Genomic DNA, 23696 nt, shown 5'->3' with positions numbered 1-23696 from the left:
TAATTATAAATTTTGCTCAGAGAAAAAAGTTGATTTTGATGCATCATAACCTACTAAAAAGCATAAAAGCTGTATCATAAACATATATATATATATATATATATATATATATATATATATATATATATATATATATATATATAGTCAAATATTATTTACTGTCATCATGGCAAAGATAAAATAAATAATTTATTAGAAAACGTATATATATATATATATATATATATATATATATATATATATATATATATATATATATATATATATATATATATATATATATATGTATGTATGTATATATGCATTTGAGCTAAAAACATGTATTCCTTGAATAAAACTTTGACAAAAAAAATGTTAATTTAGACAACTGATCATTTGTAGAGCTTCATTCATTCCTTAGTTGACAAGTAAATATCAACAAGTTTTTTTCAATAGACTTTTCAAATTCCACACTCATTTTTTTACTGTCAAAACATATTTGCTACCACTAAGTGGGTTAATTAGCCACTGGTGTCTAACAACACAGCAGGTTAAAGCTTATCGACTCACAGTTGCCACTTCTATCCTCTCTTGTCTGACAAACAAGAGTCTCTGCGTTTAGATATCTCATTCATGGTGGCCTGGCTGTTTTTCTCCCTGTGCCTATAAGAAGGTATAAATCCAACCTCAGTTGAACGGGGCCGGCCCTAGGGACAGTGATTAATGACAGTAGAGCATAAAGGTTAACACGGCGAGCTGAAAAGTCTGTTGACTGGAATCCTCGTGCTACAATGACTGCTCGAGAGAATCCTTTTGTCGCCCCGTCCAATTGTGTCCTCAAAATTCAACCCACGAAAAAGTTTGCCATCCGTCCTCGCAGCGAGCATTTAAGAGTTACCCTTACTCTCGTGCATTGTGTGGCTGTGAAAGCATCCTTCTCCTATTCAAGTATTGGTGGTCACCTCAATAGCTCTGCAAACGCCCATATGGTGGCCGTAGCCTAATTGAAGAACCCTGGAATGAAAAGTTGGGGGGAGAGAGGGTGTTTGCTTTTTTAAAAGCTTTCTGGGACATTTTATCGCATTTCTGTAAAGCCCTCGAGCCTTTGTGAGACAAGGAGGAAAGATCTAAGCGATTGTGCGCTAAATGTTTTCTAACAATATTGCGGAGGGCCATGCTATGGCCTGAAAAGTGCTGTAATAATTTTCTAAATAGGATAAACTTACATGTTATGTTTAATTTGATTTTCAGATGGTTGCCAACAGTCAGACGGAGGCGGTGAGAACACAAACTCAATAAGCTCCAATGGCGAGGACTCAGATGAGACCCAAATGAGGCTTCAGCTTAAACGAAAACTGCAAAGGAATCGCACTTCTTTCACACAAGAACAAATAGAAGCACTTGAAAAAGGTAAACATGGAGATTATAGCGAATATTACAGCATCTGTTACAAACTAACAAAATAATTAGGAACAATATAACTTGTTGAAATGTGGCTAGTTTAATATATGTCCTTAAAAGAATTGATTAATATTCTTATGTTCTGTATTCCAGATTCAAACTTGTATGCATTTGCAATAAAGTGATGATTTATGTTTATACGTAACTATTTGTGCTTAAGATAAAAGATTTTAATATAATAAACTATTTATACTAAACTAAAATATACTAAATATTTATGGTTCATTTTTAAAAAATATCAATAGCAAGTGTGTTTAAGCCATATTAATTATTTGTAATAAACTAATCAAATGCGGACATTTAAGTTACCCGGCCCTAAAAAATATCAAATATTTAACTTTTTTGCCCAATATTGTAGCATTTTCAAAATGTTTCCTATTTTTGTTTGTTTCCACCAGAGTTTGAAAGAACGCACTACCCTGACGTTTTTGCACGAGAAAGACTTGCTGCAAAAATAGATTTACCAGAAGCAAGAATACAGGTGAGTGAAAACAGGACAAACTAATGTACAAAAACAGGATGAATAGGCATCGTCAAATAATGCTTGTTTTTACAAGATTTTTGGCATGTAAACTATTGTTATGAAAACAACATTTTAGTTTTTAATAAATCAAGTAAATCTCTCCTTCAGAAGAAACAACAAAAATACTGATGACTCATCATTTCCATCCAGTCAGACGCTCTGTAGAATGAGAATGTCCCACACACTAAATCGATTTGTATCTGTCTAGTATCGCTATCACTATCAAGTATCTGTGATCTAAATGAATACATTTTACTTTATAAAATAAAACCAAAAAAAAAAACAAATTAGCATTCAAAGTTCCTGTTTCAACAGGAAATAAACCCCCATGTACAGTTGAAGTAAGAATTATTAGCTCCCCTTTGATTTTTTTCTTTTTTAAATATTTGCCAAATTATGATTTGAATTACTAGCCCCCCTGAATTATTAGCCAAAGTTTAATTGGCAGAGACCCCCCCTCCCACACCCATTTAATTTTTCCTCAATTCCTGTTTAACAGAGAGAAGATTTTTTTCAACACATTTCTAAACATAATAGTTTCAATAACTCATCTCTAATAACTGACTTATTTTATCTTTGCCATGATGACAGTAAATAATATTTTACTAGATATTTTTAAGACACTTCTATACAGCTTAAAGTGACATTTAAAGGCTTAACTAGGTTAATTAGGTTAACTAGGCAGGTTAGGGTAATTAGGCAAGTTATTGGATAACGATTGTTCTGTAGACTATCGAAAAAAAATTAGCTTAAAGGGGCTAATAATTTTGACCTTAAAATGTTTTTTTAAAAATGTAAAACTGCTTTTATTCTAGCCAAAATAAAACAAATAAGACTTTTTCCAGAAGAAAAAAAAATATCAGACATACTGTGAAAATTTCCTTGCTCTGTTAAACATCATTTGAGAAATATTTAAAAAAGAAAAAAAATTCAAAGTGGGGCTAATAATTCTGATGTCAAATGTACATCAGTTTACCATCAAATCCTCTGACCAATTAAATGCTCTCTAGTATCTAAGATGTCCCACCCCCTTAAAGATGCTATTACTATATGTGCTTGAGCTTGACCACTCTCACAGACAGAGCTGTTACAAAAAGGGGAGGAGTTACTATTTGCTCCACCCTGTCTTCATGTTTCAGTTGAGATTAGGTCAAACATCGAATAAAACTGCACATTTCAAAGCGCTTTAGGGACCTTTAAGCTCTATACTACTCTACAGGGTCTGTATTTCTATTACCTGCTCTATTTAATTATTGATAACCAATTAAACATAAATATGTACATTAAAATGGTTTAAAGAATGTTTATTTAATTGTTCATATTTCATAATATAAATATGTTATATTTCATGTTTCTGTAACACATTTATGCATTTGAGAAATTAAATTGCATAAAAAATCTATAAAACATTTGAAATTGAAAATAATGATATAGAAAAGTACCATATTTTCAGTAAAATAAAAATAATTTTATAAGTCTAAACCTTTCTACAATTAAGTAATTATTCTTGTTATTTTAAAATGTTATTTCATCTGTCAAAATTCAATATTTTTGTATAAAATATGTAGAGAGGTGCTCTTATTCTGCATAATATGGAAATCCTTATGGAAATCTATATGTATTTGAAAATTAAATCTGCAGCAAAATTGTCTATATATATAGATTCACACCAACTAAACAAAAATATGTGCATCCAGGTCTGGTTCTCAAACAGAAGAGCGAAATGGAGGAGGGAGGAAAAGTTAAGAAATCAAAGAAGACAAGCCAGTAATTCCTCAAGTCACATACCCATCAGCAGCAGCTTCAGCACAAGTGTCTATCAACCAATCCCTCAGCCCACAACGCCAGGTAAACGCTTGAAAATGATTGATAAGCAAATACTATTTTAATAAAGCAAACATTATTTAATCAAGTGCAAATTTGGGTTGACTGGGACATTGTTTTCCAGTCATCTCAATGGCAAAAGTGTCCCAATCTACTCGAATGCACCCACTACTTCTAATAAGCAAGATACTAAGTGTGCATTTTTATCCTTTAAACAGTATCCTTTACGTCAGGCTCCATGTTGGGCAGATCAGACACAGCTCTTACGAACACATACAGCGCCCTGCCACCAATGCCAAGCTTCACCATGGCCAACAACCTTCCTATGCAAGTACGTCCAGTTTGAGAGGATTAGTAATTTGATATTGCTGAGCGCTGTAAGGTCTTACGCAAGCGCAGCATACAGACAAGACTAGAAGGTTGTTTATGCGAGACATGAGTGTTGTTGACAGGTTTGCCCTTCTTACCCTCTTCACAGCCCAGCCAGACCTCATCCTACTCCTGCATGTTGCCCACTAGTCCTTCAGTAAACGGGCGGAGCTATGACACATACACACCCCCGCACATGCAGGCGCATATGAACAGCCAATCAATGGCCGCCTCGGGCACAACCTCAACGGGTAAGAGAATTTGCATTTGAATTTGCATAAAATAAAATAAAAAAATAAAAAAATAATAAAAAAAAATTAAAATCTGAATATTGAACTTTTTAAAATTTAAATTAATAATATATTTACAAAATAATAATTATTTTTTTTTGCTACAATGTGCACTATCAAGAAACATGCTCTAAGAAATGTAAACGTAAAATGTAAAACCTAAACATTCTGCATTTACATTTATTAAATTTTGAATTTAAAAAATCCTAAAATATTTATGCATTTTCTTTAACAATTACATAATATGACAAGCTTAATTATTAATATTAAAGTGGTTTAAAAATATTTATATTTAGTAATATAAATAATATTTATTTTTTTGAGAATCAAATTACATAAAAAGACAAGCTTCAAAACAATTGAATTTGAAAATGATGAACTAGAAAAGTGCCATTCAGTAACTTTTTTAGTAAAATGGTCTATACGTGTAAACTTTTCTACATTTAGCTATTTATTCATTTTTTGTTATTTTAAAATGTTTTTTTATATTTCATGATGCCTCATTTTTGGTAAAATATATTGCGTGATAATCTTATGCTTCATAATATGGAAATCCTTATTAATTAAAAATTTGAAAATGAAAAATGTAGTAATTGTAATAAGTTCTTTGCTTTTAAAAAATATGTAAACAATATGTAAAAAAAAAAATACATACATATATATTCAATTGCTGTTATAGCATGAAAACATATGAGTATATAATAATTTATGAATCTTAAAACTTTTTGCACTTTTTAAAATATTGACAGATTTGTAAAAAAAATTAAATATAATAAAAATAATTCAAATGTAATGAAGGCTTTTACAAAAAAATAAATAAATAAAGAAATATTTTGGTGGTTCATTCCGCTGTGGCGACCCCAGATTAATGAAGGGACTAAGCCGAAGAGAAAACAAATGAATAAATATTTTTAAAAGCCGTAATTACATTCAGATAAATAATATTTAATAATTATAAATATGTAAAAGCCTTCAATACATTTTGTTTTAAAAAAACAAAAAATGTTAATAAATAAATAAATACATACATATTTGTAAAACCCTTCATTACATTTAGATAAATAATAAAAATAAACAAATCAATAAATATTTTTAGAAGCCTTAATTACATTTAGATAAAAAAAAAAAAAAATAAATAAATAAATAAATAAATATTTGTAAAAGGCTTCATTACATTTAGATAAAAAAGTGAAATAAATAAATAAATATTTGTAAAAACCTTCATTATATTTAGTTAAAAAAAAACATTTACTATGCAACGTATGTATGAGTGTATGTGCTAATCAACACAAAATGAGGAGTCTAATTATTTCTACAATCTTTCCTTATGCCACAGGTTTAATCTCACCTGGAGTGTCTGTACCCGTTCAAGTGCCAGGCAGTGAACCAGACATGTCCCAATACTGGCCCAGACTACAGTGAGAACGCGACGCACAAGAACAAAAAAGGAAATCAGAGGAGAGAAAAAAAAAAAAGAGAAGCTCCTTCACCTCCTGATGTCTCTCGGCTACAAGACAGGGGTGTTCAGCAGTATTTCACCACAGAAGGAAAGGAGGAGACTCTAAAGGACCTCTTTTTTTGTACGGGGATAGTGCCACTTCTCTATCATTCTTTGGACACAAAGACTTGAAGAATAAAAGAGAACAGACTTCTGTAAAGTGCCCGGTATTATATCGTAAAAAAATCTGTTTTTCAGTTTCCAACCTAAGTCATTTTGATGTATTTGTACATGTAATGGCCAATTGTATGTTATGACAAAAAAAGGAAAAAAAAATTTTTTTTTTTGAACAACCGTGGATGGACTGTCAGTAGACCATATTGATGACTCATCCTGCACTGCAAAGATTTTTATCCAATCAGACGCTCTCTAGAACGAGAATGTCCTGGCCACTGAAAACACCTGCAGCTGACTATCAAATTGCTGAATACATTTGGCTTTTATAAGACCAAACTAAAAAAGGAAAAGAAACAACATTGTAATTTGGCCTTGAATCGGTTAACGGAGGAACATTTGTGCAGGTTTTACTCATCATTTTCTCATTTGCCGCTTATATCAAGAACTTCTGCCCATTTCTGTTTCAAGCGTGGACCTGTAGTAACAAAACGATCTCTGTAATCTTTTCGAGATGAACAAACACAGCAACAGAGTTTCAGAGGAAGCCAGTCCAGAATTAGCATTTTTTTTTCAGAGCTTGCAGGTGAAAGTGAGCTGTTTTTGTTGCTGAACCGGAGGAGGAAAATGTTTGGTAGCTTAAAAACGGTAGATTGTGTCTTCGATATAATTCAGTTTTGTTTATGTCAAAATGTAAGTATTTGTCTTCCCTAGAAGTCTCGCAGAACAATTTCTATAATAAAATTAATTCCATTTTATAATTCTCTGAATGTTCAATGCAGGCATGCTTTTCACAGAGGGACACTTTTTAAATGTCATTAACAATGATGCACAGTGCTCAGCATGATTGAGTACACCCCATTTTAAAAATGAATATTTTTATACATTTGTCAGTAAATACAGGCAATGTATTTTAGTAAATTTAAACAAAACAGATTTAATAAACAGATATATTTATTAAAATAATATTTTACTCACCAAACTGAAAGATAATACAATTAAGTTCAAGCAAAATAATGCAAAAAAAAAACAAAAACTACAAACTACAAAATTTCAAGTAAAATTTTGAAATTTTTTGCTTCTCTTGATTTCAACCAACTAAAAATAATTGAAAATATATATTTCAATGTATCTTATAGATTTATTGTTGTAAATTATTATTTATTATTAGTTGTAAGTTACATAATATGACGCCTATATTTCAACAGTTTCTCTAATGCTCCAGGTTTGTCCTTCAATAAGTCTCCTATTTAATTTTACCCAATTAATTTAGTTAAAAGCATTCTCAAATAGAAAAATAAAACTATTTTTCCTGGGTATTTACAGCAATTAGAAAGTGAAATTCAGAAACTTTCAATACCTTTTTTAAGACTCTTTCCATACATGTTAAAACCTCATTGTCACTTTAGGTTTCACCCAGTAACATTGGCAATGTTTTAATGTACAGTATATGTACTGAATATATAACTGTTATAATAACTGATTGTAAGAAACTAATCCTAAACTAAAACATTATGCATATATCGAATAAAAATGATAATTGGTGCCTATAGAACTGCAGGATTTTATCAACTCCTTAAACGATACAGCAGCCCAATATTCAGATAAAATTCAGGCAAACTTTAGCATACAACTATACATTGTAGAATCAAAAATGATACAAAATTAAATACCTTGTAAAAAGACTTTTTAATACTTTTTAAGGGCCTTAAATTTCTCAAAATTAATGTATCAACTTTTAATACTTTTTAAGACCCCGCAGACACCCTGAATTCATAGGAAAAATACAAATAAACTAGTGAATTGTCCATCTTTCAAATGATTGAAATTAAAAACACATAATCTTTAGCATTTTGTTTTTCATTTAAATTAACTGTTTATACCAGTCATTAATGTTAGTTTCTCTGGACATCTGATGTATAGTTATGTGCTTGAGTGAAATGTCATTTTAATTTTATTGCACACACATGTGAAAGCTACATAAATGAAACAATAATAATTATATTTATATAGTGTGTTTCTGGACACTCAAAGCACTTTACACACTGGGTGGAAGCCAGTGATGTAAAGTAACAAATTACAAATACTCAAATGACTGTAATTAAGTAGTTTTTCTCAGAAAATGTAATTTACTAAGTAGTTTTAAAAATGTGTACTTTTACTTTCCCTTGAGTACAGTTTTTGTGCAGTATTAGTGCTTTTACTCCACTACCTTCCTTCATCCTGCAGTCACTACACCTGACAAATAAATGTCAGTATTTTACTTTAATATGAGGTTGGTTTAAGATGTTAACTTGACGTTGGATTTGGGTCAGTTTTTAACCCAACCTAAAATTAACCAAATATCAATGTCATTTGACGTTGTTATTGGACATCAAAATAACAATGTCATTAGACGCTGGCTAGACATTAAATTTTGGTCACCTGACATCACAACTTAAATCTAAGCTAATATTAACATCTTATAATGTCATGTGCCTGATGGCCAATAACTAAATGCACTACAGATTGTAACGTTTACACACATCCACAAAACTCATGTAAATGCATCAGCTTTTTACAGCCTAATACTCACTACTGTTGCATACTTTTGAAAGGTTAACTTTTTACTCTTACTTTGAGTAATATTCAGATACTGATGCTTTTCAGATTCTGATACTGATCATATTCAGATACTGATACTTGCTACTCACACTACATTTTTAGGCAAATGGTACTTTTACTTATGCATGATTTTTCAGAACTCTTTTCACCACTGGTGGAAACTCCTCATCCAAACAATCCAAAATATTTCAGCATTTTTCTGGGGTTCAATATAAACCTTTTAAATATGAAGAGTAATAGTAATGATAGTAATCCAAATTAATTACATACACACAAACATACAGTTGCAATCAGAACTATTAAACCTCCTTTTAATTTCTTTTTCTTTTTAAAAAATATTTCCCAAATGATGTTTAACAAAGCAAGGTAATTTTCACAGTATGTCTGATAATATGTTTAACATTTGTTTTATTTCAGCATGAATAAAAGCAGTTTTTATTTTTTTTAATAATTTTATTTTTTTTATTTTAGGGTCAAAGTGATTAGCCTCTTTAAGCTGTCTTTTTTTTAGTCTACAGAACAAACCATCGTTATACAATGACTAGCCTAGTTAACCTAGTTAAGCCTTTAAATGTCACTTTAAGCTGTATAGAAGTGTCTTGGAAAATATCTAGTCAAATATTATTTACTGTCATCATGGCAAAAACAAAATAAATCAGTTGTTAGAGATGAGTTATTAAAACTATCATGTTTAGGAATGTGTTGAATTTTTTTTCTCTCCATTAAACAGAAATTGGAGAAAAAAACAAACAGGGGGCTAATAATTAAGAGGGGCTAATAATTCTGTTTGCAATTGTATATTCATATGTAGAAAAGGAAAAAGGTGTGACATTCGATAAAGAAACATTCAAAAAAATAACTATATGAAAACAGCAAAGTATCTAACAAAAATAAACTCCTGTAATTGTTTACTTTAAAGAAAAGCATAAAAACAACAGATTTAATCTTACCAGTATGTGTAAGGAATGATTGCAGGGTAAAGTCTGTTATTTTGCCCCCTCGGGAGACCCAGCAGGGAGGGAAATATAGAGATGAATCCTTACAGCAGAAAACGGTCAGGTACGAGAGACTGGGATTGGCCTGTTCATCACGTACAGAAAATACAACAAAAATTAGAAACAGCACAAACAACACATAAAAAGATTAAATGATACAGTATACTGGAAAATGTATGTAATTTGCATTCGACTGCCCTTTATAATGTAAATTAATGGAAATGAAAATCATCTAAGTTTTCTTGGGTGTAATTAGTAAGATTTAAACTGATGGCGAAGGCAGCAAAAAGAAATAGAGAACTAAACTTTAGGTTGTTGTTTTTAAATGACTGTTATATTTATGAATCGACTTTGCTAAACATAAAATGCATGATTAAATTGAACTGTAAATCCGCAGTCTGTTAATATCAATTTGGTATAGGAGTTTAAGAAGCAGGAGATCATTTAACTCAATGAATTATTAATGGAATTAGACAGTGCAGATAATATGCATATTGTAGAGCCTTTGTAAAATTCAGATTTATCAAATACAATCCAGTAAATTTGACAAGCAGATTTGACAGCTATTACAGTATGTATACCAGGACAGTATACAAACATGTTATATCATTCAAGTTAATAACACAGACAGACAGGCAGGCAGACAGGGACAGACAGACAGGCAGACAGGCATGCAGATAGATAGACAGAACAAATGTTATCATGAATGATGAAATGACTCAATGAATGAACAAACAACATATAGATAGAAAGAGATTTCGAATTAAAAGATAGGTAGAGATAGACAGACAACAAATTAATGAACAGAAAAAACAAACGATCAAATTAATCAACAAAAGTGAACAAATTAGAACAATGAAAGATCAAATAAATGAATGAATGAATGAATGAATGAATAAACGAATGAACGAACGAACGAACGAATGAACGAACGAACAGACGAACGGACGGACGAACTAATGAATGAATGAACGAACAGATGAATGAATGAATTAATTAATTAATGAATTTTATCTTAAAGGACAAAACTTAAATGACTAACATACAACCAACAGGTAGACAAGATAATAATAAATGCTATCATGAATGATGAAATGAATGGATTGAATGAACAAACAAATGAGCAGATGAAGAAACAAATTAACAGATAAGATAGACTGACAGACTGACAGACAGAATAATAAAAGATCAAACAAACTGATGGATGGATGGCTGGATATTCTATCTTAAGTAAAGACATTTTGAAATTATGAAACAGATACAACGTATAGATGTAACGTATACAACCAGAGACAGATAGATACAACAAAAGTTATCACAAATGAATGAATAAATGAATGAATAAACGAATGAACAAAAGAACAAACAAATGAACGAACGAACAAACAAACAATCGACTATAAAACCAAAAGACAATAAAATGAGCAATTTAATTTATAAACATGAATGAATGAGCAAACAAGTGACTGACAGACAGACAGACAAACTGTATGACAGCAGAATAAAACAGACATTAGAATAAAAGTGTTAATGAGCAATCAAATAAATAAAAAATGTAAATAAATGAACAAAGGAACAAGCAAATGTGTGAATCAATGAACAAATGAATGAACAATAAACAAACAAAAAAGTGAACTAACGATTGTACGACCAAAATACAGATAGCAGAAAAAAATTAATAATTAAATTGATAAAATATGTAAATAAACTGACAAATATGTGAACAAGTGATTTTATAGATGAATGAGGAATTGAATGAATAAGCAAACACACAACCAAAAGACATAGATGAACAAAACAATAAAAAGCAAACAATAATGAAATAAATAAAAAGAATAAAAGTGTGTAAAACTATAGTCAATTTAATAAATGTGTGAATGAATGAACAAGTGAACAAACAAATGTGAGAATAAATGAAAAAATTAACAAACATGAGAAAAAATGTACAAACATGAGAATGAATGAACAAATCAACAAACAAACGTGTGAATGAATGAACAAATCAACAAACAAACATGTGAATGAATGAACAAATCAACAAACAAACGTGTGAATGAATGAACAAATCAACAAACAAACGTGTTAATGAATGAACAAATCAACAAACAAACGTGTGAATGAATGAACAAATCAACAAACAAACGTGTGAATGAATGAACAAATCAACAAACAAACGTGTGAATGAATGAACAAATCAACAAACATGAGAATTAATGAAAAACTGAACAAACATGAAAACAAATGAACAAACAAACGTGAGAACAAATGAACACATGAACAAACAAATAAAACATGTGACTGAATAATCAAATAAACAAAGGTGAGAACGAATGACTAAATGAACAAACAAATGTGAAAACGAATGAACAAACAAACAAACAAACGTGAGAACAAACGCACAAACAAATGTGTGAAGGAATAAACAAATGAACTAACAAGCATGTGAAGGCATGAACAAATGAACAAACAAATGAACAAACAAACGTGTGAATGAATGAACAAACAACTGAACAAACAAACGTGTGAATGAATGTACACATGAACAAATGTGTAAATTAATGAACAAATGAACAAACAAACATGTGAATGAATAAAAAAATGAACAAACAAACGTGTAAATGAATGAACACATAAACAAACAAACGTGTGACCAAATGAACAAACATGTTAATAAATGAACAAATGAACAAACAAATGTGTGATGGAATGAACAAATGAACAAACAAATGTGAAAATAAATAAACAAATGAACAAACATACATGAGAATGAATGAACAAATGAACAAACAAACATGAAAACGATTTGACAAATGAAAAAACGTGAGAACAAAATGAACAAGCAAATGTGTGAAGGAATGAACAAACAAACGTGAAGGAATGAACAGATGAACAAACAAACATGTGAACAAACAACTGACAGACTGACGGACAGAAAAATAGAATGAAAAATAGAACAAACAAACATTTGAACAAACAATTCAACAACAACAAAAACAGATCAATAAATGCATAGATCAGATAATAAAATGAATGACAAAACAAGCAGACAAATTATTACACAACCAATAAAGAGATACATGAAAAAACACACACATAGCAGCTAGCTTTTAAAGTTAGCTCAAGTTTGAGTCATTGACGTATGAACGCTGGTCAGAATCAGCGTGTGGTGTTTTTTTTCTCCTCAGTGAACTTGTGTGTTCCGCCTCCAGCGATCACTTTTAACCCGCTTGGAAATGGAAACCCCAGAAATGTCTGCTCTGTGTTCATGGCTCTGAGAGTTTGAGCTGATCTGCTTATATGTTTTTAGTCACAGGAGAAGCTGAGAGGTAAAAGACTCCTCTGAACCAGACTGAGAAACAAACAACAACAGACCTTTTCTTGAGGTTCATTTGTGAAGGATTTCAGAGTAGAATAAGAACAAAAGGCCGTGAAGAGGCACAGTTCTGGCCGTGTGTGTTTTTTTTTTTTTTTTTTTTTTGCACACATGAGCTGTGATGCTCACCCGGGTGACAAAAGGTCAAGTTCAGCTGGTGACATTTCATGTATTCAGTCTCTCTTCCTCTGCTTATCATTTCTTATACTCATTTCTGATACTAGTATTCAGCTTAAAGTGCAATTTAAAGGCTTAACTAAGTTAATTAAGTTAGTTATGCAAGGGGTAATTTGGCAAGTCTTGTATAACAGTGATTTGTTCTGTGGAAAATAAAACAAAAAATGCTTAAGGTGGCTAATAATATTAAGCTTAAAATAAAAAGTAATTAATAAATAATTAAAAATAAAAAACTATATATTAATTCAATTAAAATAATAATAACGATGATAATGATAAATCAACATAAGGTTTAGTTATTTAATATAATAGATAGTTATATATCATAATATACTAATATATAAACATTAATAAAGAAGAACAACTAGCAAACTAATTATATTATATTATATTATATTATATTATATTATATTATATTATAATATATTATATTATATTATATTATAGAGCGGAATAAACCGCCAACTTATCCAGCAAGTTTTTTACGCAATAAAATATAATATAATAAAATATAATATAATATATCAATGGTCTCCACATGAATAGGGACAAAAGTGAGTATTTTCGGATGATCAGTTTAAAATAACTGCACTTATCAGAAGCTCACACCTTGTTTTGGTGAAGTGCTTGCAGAGGAAATCCAGGTGCTGCTGCTCCTGCTTCTGCACTGAATCAAATGCCAGGCTGATTCTCACACCAGCAGCACAGGATAAAGCTGAGAGGAGGCAAAAAAAAAAAAAAAAAAAACACCAATGAAAGGGAGATGTGTGTCCCCGTTCTGCAGTCGAGGAGCATTTAAATATGACAGGACACAATTATGCTTGGCTGCAGATGCGTTCACTCTGTTGTGATTCGACTTTCTGAAGGGTCTTTGCGCCGCAGACCCCGACAATAGAGTTAATGCAGCTGTGTTTGAAATGATGAACACAAAGGAAACGAGGCGAGAAGACAAAGATGATAAAAAAAAAAACACAACCAGAATCCAGCAGAACCAACCAGTGAACAAATTCTGTTGCTGGCATTTAAAAGTCTGTAGTGTAGACTGTAAGAGAATGCTCCTAATGTGCATTATCAAAAAAAAAAAAAAATGATTAAAATTATTTTTAAAAACAAGCATGAGTATACAAAATGTAGATGTTATTTATGTTTATACAATATGTTAATTAAAATTATGAATGTGTAACTCACATATAAAATAAAAATATAAAATATTATTTCTGTTATTATTTTAAATATTTATTTTCATGTTTTGCAGCTTTTACAATAATAAGAACGATAATAGTAATAATGAAAACAACAACAATAATATTAATAATAGTAATAATAATAATAGTAAAATTAACACTACTACTACTAATAATAGTAATATTATTAATTGTAATAATAATAATAATAATAATAATAGTAATAATAATAATAATAATAACAATACTACTACCACTACTACTACTAATAAGAGTAATAATAATAATAACGGTAATAATAATAAGAATAAGAATAAAAATAATAATATTATTAATAATAGTAATATTGATAATGATAATAATACTACTACTAATAATAAAATTTATAATAATATTACAAATAATATGAATAATGTTAATAATAATAATAATAATAATAATATTAATAATATTGATAATAATAATAATATTAATAGTGACAAAATAATATTATTAATAATAATAACAATTATAATAATAGTAAATAATTAATAATTAGTAAAATAATTAGTTTCTTTATTAATCCAAGGTTGCCACAGCGCAATGAACCCCCAACTTATCCATCATGTTTTAGCAAGTGGATGCCCTTCAAGCTGCAACCCATCACTGGGAAACATCCACATACACTCATTCACAAACACACTACGGACAATTCACTATTCAATTCACCTGTAACACATGTCTTTGGACTTGTGGGGGAAACCAGAGCACCCGGAGGAAACCCACACCAACAAGGGGACAACATGCAAACTCCCCATAGAGAAATGCTAACTGACCCAGCCGAGGCTCGAACCAGTGACCTTCTTGCTGTGAAGCGATCGTGCTACCCACTGCGCCACCGCATCACCCTATAGTCTAATATAGTATAGCAAAAATAATAGTAAAAAACTGAAAAAAACTCTGATATATATACAGACCCACATATTTGCACATGCACATATTAAATATGTATATATATACATTGTAATATTTTAATTTAGAATTTAAAATAATAAAAACTTTAATTTCAGATTTTTAAAATTTTTATAAATTATTTTAATAAAATGAAAATGTCGAAAATGTGAAAGTTCATATTGCAGTTTTCATAATATTAAAATATAAAATAAATGAATAAATAAAATGAAAGATTCCCAGTGTAGTACCCCACCTCATATATAACATCTGAATTAGGCCCATCAGCGAATAATCCTTTGTATATGATTTAATAAAAGAGAAAAAGAAGAAAAGACAGAAACAGCGACTCATTAGACCAAATGAGCTTTTGTAATGACAGTTTGTTCCATCAAAATGCTATTAGTCTGGTGGGAGTCTTTCCAAAGAACGCCCTGTGCGTAAACCCAGAAAGTGTAAAGAAGGGTTATCAGTCTGTCTGAGAGGGGGGAAAAGACAAGAGGCTGCAATAACACTTCAGCATCGCCTTGTATGAGTGTGTGTATCCTTTGCCTGCCAGTGCTTTATACTGAAGCTTGTAATTTAGAGTAATAGCCACTTCACACGTCTTCAAAAACCCCAAACCCTTCTCTCAGTGCTGACCAAACACTGCCACTTATCGCTCTTTAATGAACGAGTGCAGATCAGCTTTATTGAGAGGCTCTGAAGAGACACTTCAGCTCACCTAAAGCAAGAGAATCCAGATTTTAGTTCAGTCCATGTCTCTCTACATCTACTGAGAATACAGAGTTTGGGTTATATTTATACAATCCTGGTTGAAGCAATAATATTAAAATGTTTGCTAAAATAAAACGTAGAGTTTGTCATGAGAAAGACTGACGAGCTAGCACATATCTAGTATTTGTGGCACATTGTTAGCATAACTGTTGTCTTACACCACATTTGCCACATTTTATCACATTGCTAGCATTTTGTGTTGCTAGCATTTTAAATAATTGCTGATAATTTAGCCAACTGTTAACATTTTTCTTTTTTAGTCAATTGCTAGCATAATTGGAACTGTCGGCATGTTTTAAAACATTGTTAGCATTTTATGTTTATAATATTTTTTATATATTTTTAAATTGTTGATGTTTAAACATATTCTTAACATTTCTTCCTTGTTAAATCAACTGCTAGTGTAATTGGAACTGTAGCTGTACCAACATAAATAGCAAAACTGTAGCTACCAAAATGTTTTAAAACATTACTAGCACCTTAAGTGTTGCTAGCATTTTTTTTATATATATATTTTAAGTAGTTGACAATTTAGCTAATTGTAGATTTAGTCAATGGCTTTTGATATATTTTTAAACATTTTTGATGTTTTAACATATTGTTAACATTTCTTCCTTGTCTAGTCAACTGCTAGCATAATTGGAACTGTAGCATTGCTGTCAACATGTTATAAGACATTGTTAGCATCTTATGTGTTGCTAGTATTTTCAATATATTTTAGATGTTGACAATATGGCCAATCGTTAAAATTTCTTCTTTTTTTGGCTGTTGCTAGCATACTTGGAACTAGCGGCATGTTTTAAAGCATTGTTAGCATAAATGGAGCTGTGAACATGTCTTAACTCATAGTTAGCATTTTGTGTTGATAATATTTTTTAAATATATTTATAAATTGTTGCATTCTAACATATTATTACCATTTCTTCCTTGTTTAGTCAATTGCTAGCATAATTGGAACTGTCAGCATGTTTTAAACTTTGCTAACATTTTATTTATAATATTTTGAAAGTGTTGATGTTTTACCATATTGTTAACATTTCTTCCTTGTTAAATCATCTGCTAGCATAATTGAAACTGTAGCTGTACCAAGATAAAAAGCAAAAATGTAGCTACCAAGATGTTTTAAAACATTATTATCATCTAATGTGTTGCTAGCATTACCTTTTGTATATTTTAAGTTGTTGACGATATAGCCAATTGTTACCATTTATTCTTTTTTAGCAATTACAGTACTTGCATAATTGGGACTGTTGCCGCATTTTAAAACATTGTTAGCATAACTGGAGCTGTCGACATGTCTTAACACATAGTTAGCATTTTATGTTTTAATAGTATTTCTTTTGATTTCTTTTTATTTATTTATTTATTTACATGTTTGATGTTTTAACATATTGTTAAGATTTCTTTCTTGTTTAGTCAACTGCTAGCATAATTGGAACTGTAGCTGCCAACATGTTTCAACACATTTTTAGCATAACTGTCACTGTCAACATGTTTAAGACATTGCTAGCATCTTATTTGCTAGCATATTTATTTATTTATTTATTTATTTATTTATTTATTTATTGTTGTTGCTGACATGGTTAAGTAAACTGTTAAAGTTTCTTTCTTGTTTTGGTAATTGCTAGCTTAATTGGAATGGCAGCTTTCAACATGTTTTAACATACTGCTAGCATTCTATGTGTTGCCACCAATTTTACTTTTTAGTTGAGTGTTTTTCAGTAAATTGTTGGTGTTTCTCTCTTGTTTTAAGCAAGTGCTAGCATAATTGGAACTGTATCTGTCGTCACATTTGATCACACTGCTAACATTAAGTGTTGTTAGCATTTTTATGCATATTTTTAGTTGCTAACATGATTTAGCATATTGTTAAAATTTCTACCTTGCTTTGACAGTTGCATATTTACAACTGTAGATGTCAACATGTTTAAGACATTGCTAGCATCTTACGTGTTGCTATAATTTTTTATATATTTTTAGTTCTTGACCTGATTTAGGAAACTGTTTCTTTCTTGATTTGGTAATTGCTAGCTTAATTGGAACTGCAGTTCTCGACACGTTTTAACACACTGCTAGCATTCTACGTGTTGCTAACAATTTTTCAAACTTTTTAGTTGCTGACATGTTTCAGCAAATTGTTAGTGTTCTTTGTTTTATCCAGCAAAATAACACATTTTAACACATCTGCTAACATTGTTAGTGTTTATAGCATATGTTTTAGCATGTTGTTAACATTATTGGAAAAAAAAACATTATTGGATAATTGGAACTGTAGCTGTAATAATAGTTTACAACATTGCTAGCATAACTGTAGCTTTCAACAGGTTTTTTAGACATTGCTAGCATCTTATGTTTCGCTAGAGTATACCTTTATGTAGCATTTTAAATATGTTTTTTAGTTGTTGAATAGGTTTAGGAAATTCTTCACATTTCTTTCTTGTTTTGGTAATTGCTAGGTTAATTTGAACTGCAGCTCTGACCTTGTTTTGCATAATTGGAACTGTAGCTGTCAATATGTTTTATCCAACACAGGCTCATTCTGAAAAAGTAGTCCCGCAGATTTTTCTGGAGACCGCAAATTATGTAGCCATAGGTATGTATGGCTGCATTTCGTTTTTTAAGCTAACGCTACAGGGCAGTATGATGTCGTTCCTTTTGGTGCTTATCTGCTGACTGCTTCCCTCCGTGTGAAGGGCTTTACCGCCGCAACCAGTTTGTCCAGTTAGCTCGTCGTGTACATCGGCGGACATGAGACGCAGAGAGGAGTTAACTGGTGGGTCAGTTGATTGGCCGGTGGCCCAGTCAATCATTTAATCGGTTGACAGTGGCCTCTGGTAGGTTTATGCGAGAACAGCGCGGGGGCGAACGACACTCTTGAGAGACATTTAAGATGCGAAAAAGCGTACACAGCAGCCGCTAGTGGATTCGCGAAAACAAAAACTGCAAAATATGTACCTCCCGGGACGTATTTCGCGGTCTCAAGAAACCTCCACGGTACTTTCGACTTGTTTTAGCACATACAAATCAGCGGTGTTTAAGGACGCACTCAACAGTGCTGAAATGTTAACAGGAATTACAAGTCATCGTGACAAGTCTAATATAGTGAAAGAATCAATTCATTAACTTGAGTTTGATAAATGGCATCTAAAACGTGTTTGGGAAAGAAAACGTTAGCTAACTAGTACCATTTCCAAACTAGCTGAAAATGAGGTCTGATATACCTTTTTATTTTCATTATCCATTCAAAACAGTCCTTCGAGTCACCTGAAAAGAGATCAAATGAAAAATCTGGGTCATTGTCTCTTCGCTGATAAATATAAACAGCCGAGTATGCAACGTTCCTGTATGACTCCAGGTGATACTTCTGGGTTTCCTCCAAACACAGCCTCCCTTTCACTTTTTAAATAGTGGCCATGTGAAACCAGTTCATTGCTACAAAAAGTGAAACTGTAGCTATCAACAGGTTTTAACACATTGCTAGCATTTTGTGTTGCTAGCATTTTATAATTATATTAGCAATTGTTAAAGAAAATATCGAAAAAAATGTAAAAACTATATTTAGTCTATATGCAAGTCTAATTAAATTTATTTCCAAAATGCTACAAATGGTAAATATCAGCTATTAAATATTCAATATGAAATACTTAATGCTTTAATATTTAATCTTCTATCTACTGTAAATACACTGTGTTCCGAATGCATGGGAAAGCTATTGACCTTGAGCATTGACAATCCCTCAGTGCTGATTTTATTATGTTGAAGAGAGGAGGAATTTTCAGTGAAAGGATTTTAATATTTTGTACCCATCAATGTGTTTAATCATATTACCTCTCCATTCACAAATCCTCCAGTTGATTACAGTAGTGAAAGCTGGATGGTTTTAACAGATAGTGGGAAGAGTGTCAATGCTGTAACAGGCAGACAGATGAGTGACAGCAGCTGGCAAAAAGAGCGGAGGAAACAACAGCCCAGACACACATTCAGCATGAGTGACGCGCATATGCACAAACTTCTTTTCAAGAATGAAGGAGCACATATATAGTTTCATTTTGGTAGTGTGGACTGTAGCAAATAAATAAATAAATAAAATAGGAAGGTCGAAGAGGGGTGGGGGTTGGGGGTGGGGTGGTGGTTGGTGGGTTGGGGGCTTTTAAATAACTGCAAAACTTTTAATAAAAATGTAAATAATATTAATACAAATTAAAGCTCAGAGTATTTGATTTGTAAAAAAAAGTCCAGAATAAATATAATATAATATAATATAATATAATATAATATAATATAATATAATATAATATAATATAATATAATATAATATATGTGTCTTATGTCCACTACTGCTAACACATGAAAACATTTGCTCAACATATCAACTCAAACACAAATACATGCACTCGGCAGATGGAAAGGCGGCCTGGTTTACACACCTCACCCTTGACTCCTCTTTTTGGAGCGTCTCAGGACACCCTGGTCAGTGAGACAGACAGAGAGCGGCGTCTTTCTGGACCAGGACACTGTAACTCTGAGCCAGAGCCTGTCATGAAGATGGCAGCATGGCACTGTTTTTCTATTGTAACCAAACCCCCCACCTGCCATTGCGGGACGGGGCAACAACCCAACACTCCTCTCAAATAAACCTTGTCACCCTAAACACACACACACAGTCAAAACAAAAAGAGAAAAAAAAAGCATATAATGACAACAACAAACGACTATGCTAATAACAACAATGAATGACCTGTGATGCTACAAAAATTCAGGCCTAAATCTCACTAGAATGTAATTCTACTTCATTATTGGTTCCTCAGCAGCGAATATATCCCCAAATGTAACTTTGGTTGTGAAATAAACATATCCCTCAAACAAAAACAGTGTGAGGATTGCGTGTTAGCGGGAGATCCAGAGCTAGGGAGTTCCATGTTAGCAATTTTACGCAGTTTAGCAGTTTAGTGTTTATATCACTGTTGTGAGGGAATAATTTGTGACCCAAATACCACAATTTCCTCAAACAGAGATTAGCAAAACGGCCCTTACCAAAAGAATGGCATCAAAGGAATTCCAAAGCTCTGGCCAGAGTCGCTAATGACAGAAGTATTAGGTGCTAATTCTTGTCACTCTTTCCTAGGATATTTTCCACACAACAAATGAAGCAAGAAAGGATGATTAAGAAAAGAAATATATGACTAATTATCTTAGAATAAAAATAAGGAAAATGATCAGAAATTAAGAATTTTTGACTTATTTGTAAGTAGTACATAAGCATCTAGCCGTTTTAACATTTAGCATAATTTAATAGTTGACAGTTGCATGACTTGAAATTTGCCTATAAAGTCAGCATTAAATAAAAATGTACTCTTCTTATTTTTACACTACCTGATAAGAGTCTTGTCGTCGATTCCAGTTGTAAGAGCAACAAACAATAACTTGACTGAAAAGTGGCAGAAGGTAGATTTTTCCGATGAATCATCTGTTGAACTGCATCCCAATCATCACAAATACTGCAGAAAGCCTATTGGCACCTGCATGGACCCAATATTCTTACAGGAAATCAGTCAAGTTTGGTGAAGGATAAATCATGGTTTGGGGTTACATTCAGAATGGGGGCGTGTGAGAGATCTGCGATGAGAGTGGATGGCAACATCAACAGCCTGAGGTATCAAAACATTTGTGCTGCCCATTGTACCAAATTCTTCAGCAGGATAGCGCTCCTTCTCATACTTCAGCCTCCACATCAAAGTTCCAGAAAGCAAAGAAAGTCAAGGTGCCCCAGGATTGGCCAACCTAGTCACCAGACATGAACATCATTGAGCATGTCTGGGGTAAGATGAAGGAGGAGGCATTGAAGATGAATCCAAAGTATCTTTATGAACTCTGGGAGTCCTGCAAGAATGCTTTCTTTGCCATTACAGATGACTTTATTAATAAGTTATTTGAGTCATTGCAGAGATGTATGGATGCAGTCCTCCAAGCTCATGGGAGTCATATACAATATTAAGTCTTTTTCCACTGCACCATGACTTTATATTCTATACTGTACATTATTTCTGTTGAGTGACAAAAGACTTTTGTCTAAGCAAAGTCAGACCTTGCTGTCTTAATTAAAAATCAAGGCATGATCATATTTCATCTAGGTAAAATAAGCTTAATCAAGAGGCCTTTGCTCTTCATATAAACCATTTCTGATACAAAATGATCAACTAGAAGTGAAGTTATTATTTGTTGTTTCTAAAACTTGGATAGGTAACAAAACATAGCCACATAGGTATTATATGTTGTAGTGGTTGCTTTAAATGTATCTGTGTTCTTCATTATTTATTTGAACACTGCATTTGAATCTATTTCTAATACATTTGCCTCCATAATCTTTTATTTAATACCATAACCATCCCTCCCCCTCGAAATGACTTTTCTTCACTTCTGGTCATCTGGAATGCCTTCAGGGCGGGGATATCAGTGCAGGTCTTGCTTTAGTCCATTTGTCAATCTTCCTCCATTTTGTTAGCAACGCCCATCTTCTAATGATCCATTCAGTTCTCAAAGGACTAAATCCTGCACTGCTCTACATTTTTTTTCTCGTTTCAGGATTGTTTCGTTGGATGTACATCACTATATAGATATATATAAAGGACAATCTTGACTTCTGTTTCATGCTGACTTAATATTGTGCAGTGTCTTTAAAACCAAGAAAAGTCTAGATTTAAGTTTAAAGAGCATGTTGTACCTTTAGAAATTGAACAATTGTTTATTTGTAGTAAAATTGTGGTAAAAGAGATTTTAAGCATAACACTAACACTTAATAACAAATAACATGATTAAACCATGGTAAAGGCTGACATATAAACTTCTGTGCCTGCCTTGTGCATAGTTGTGCATTTTTACTTCTGCATGCTGTTTGTGTTGCTCTGCAATAACACTCCCAAAATGCTAGCTTGCAGTTTTTATGCTCCTCAGTGTCAAGTTTCTTCGCGGGTGTTTTGTTTTTTCTGAACGCACCAACTAGCTCAAACTTGCTCACTCACAGGCAGGAATCGGTTGACGTGCTACAACTTTGATCATAAGGTAAACACAAAACAAAATTTTCCATCTGGAGCTCCTTCATAGGACTCAACACTTGTAAACAATCACTCCATCATGCTCGCGGCGCTCTGCGCCACCCACGCTTCTCAGCAATACCGAGCTGACCAAGCACAGAGCTTGCGCTATGCGTCATTGCGGCATGTAGTTAGATTTTTTGAGAGGTGCGGTCAATGTCGGCATTAATCAAGGCAATCAAGACTATGCGACCACGCGAAGGCTGCGCCGGAGCATACGTGTGCGCATGACACAGAAGTTTAAATCAACCCTAAGGGTAGCAAAACCATGCTTAATTTGTGGTTCCCATAGTAAAAAAAAAACAATTATATATATATATATATATATATATATATATATATATATATATATATATATATATATATATATATATACAATTTATATAAGCATATAACATAAAACATATAAGCATCCTAAGCTCCTAAAAATGTCAGTTCTGGTATTTCTGCAACAATAATCATACGTTCATTCTTGCACATTTACATCTGTATTTAGATCTAAATGTA

General features: G+C 31.9%; 2 protein-coding genes across 56 annotated transcripts in view; one reads left to right on the top strand and one right to left on the bottom strand.

Annotated features, from left to right (window-relative positions):
* Nucleotides 1-6819, top strand: part of pax6a (paired box 6a) — an 82236-nt gene extending 75417 nt beyond the window's left edge. For 49 of the 50 annotated variants that reach the window (XM_087310341.1, XM_087310332.1, XM_087310320.1 and 46 more), the window contains 6 exons: nucleotides 1231-1389; nucleotides 1839-1921; nucleotides 3661-3811; nucleotides 4006-4118; nucleotides 4266-4407; nucleotides 5783-6819. In XM_087310341.1, the coding sequence (XP_087166467.1) occupies nucleotides 1231-1389; nucleotides 1839-1921; nucleotides 3661-3811; nucleotides 4006-4118; nucleotides 4266-4407; nucleotides 5783-5868 (734 nt within the window). In that variant the 3' untranslated portion in view covers nucleotides 5869-6819. 50 annotated transcript variants of the gene reach the window in all.
* The window catches only part of LOC147830837 (uncharacterized), a 217932-nt gene that overhangs the window by 110100 nt on the left and 84136 nt on the right, over nucleotides 1-23696 (bottom strand). For 2 of the 6 annotated variants that reach the window (XM_087312029.1, XM_087312028.1), the window contains exon 7: nucleotides 9613-9742. The gene's annotated coding sequence lies outside the window, so the exon portion shown is untranslated. Of the gene's footprint in view, nucleotides 1-9131; nucleotides 9743-13816; nucleotides 13923-19319; nucleotides 19363-19926; nucleotides 20038-20472; nucleotides 20745-23696 lie in introns of those variants that run through there. The other 4 variants (XM_087312026.1, XM_087312027.1, XM_087312025.1 and 1 more) reach the window with 4 other exon arrangements.

The sequence above is a fragment of the Danio rerio genome, chromosome 25 (assembly GCF_052040795.2).
Source record: "Danio rerio strain M-AB ecotype USA chromosome 25, GRCz13ab, whole genome shotgun sequence".
NCBI classification, from domain to species: Eukaryota; Metazoa; Chordata; class Actinopteri; order Cypriniformes; family Danionidae; genus Danio; species Danio rerio.
The sequence above is the reverse complement of the archived record's forward strand: the minus strand, read 5'-3'. Positions and strand labels throughout refer to the sequence as shown.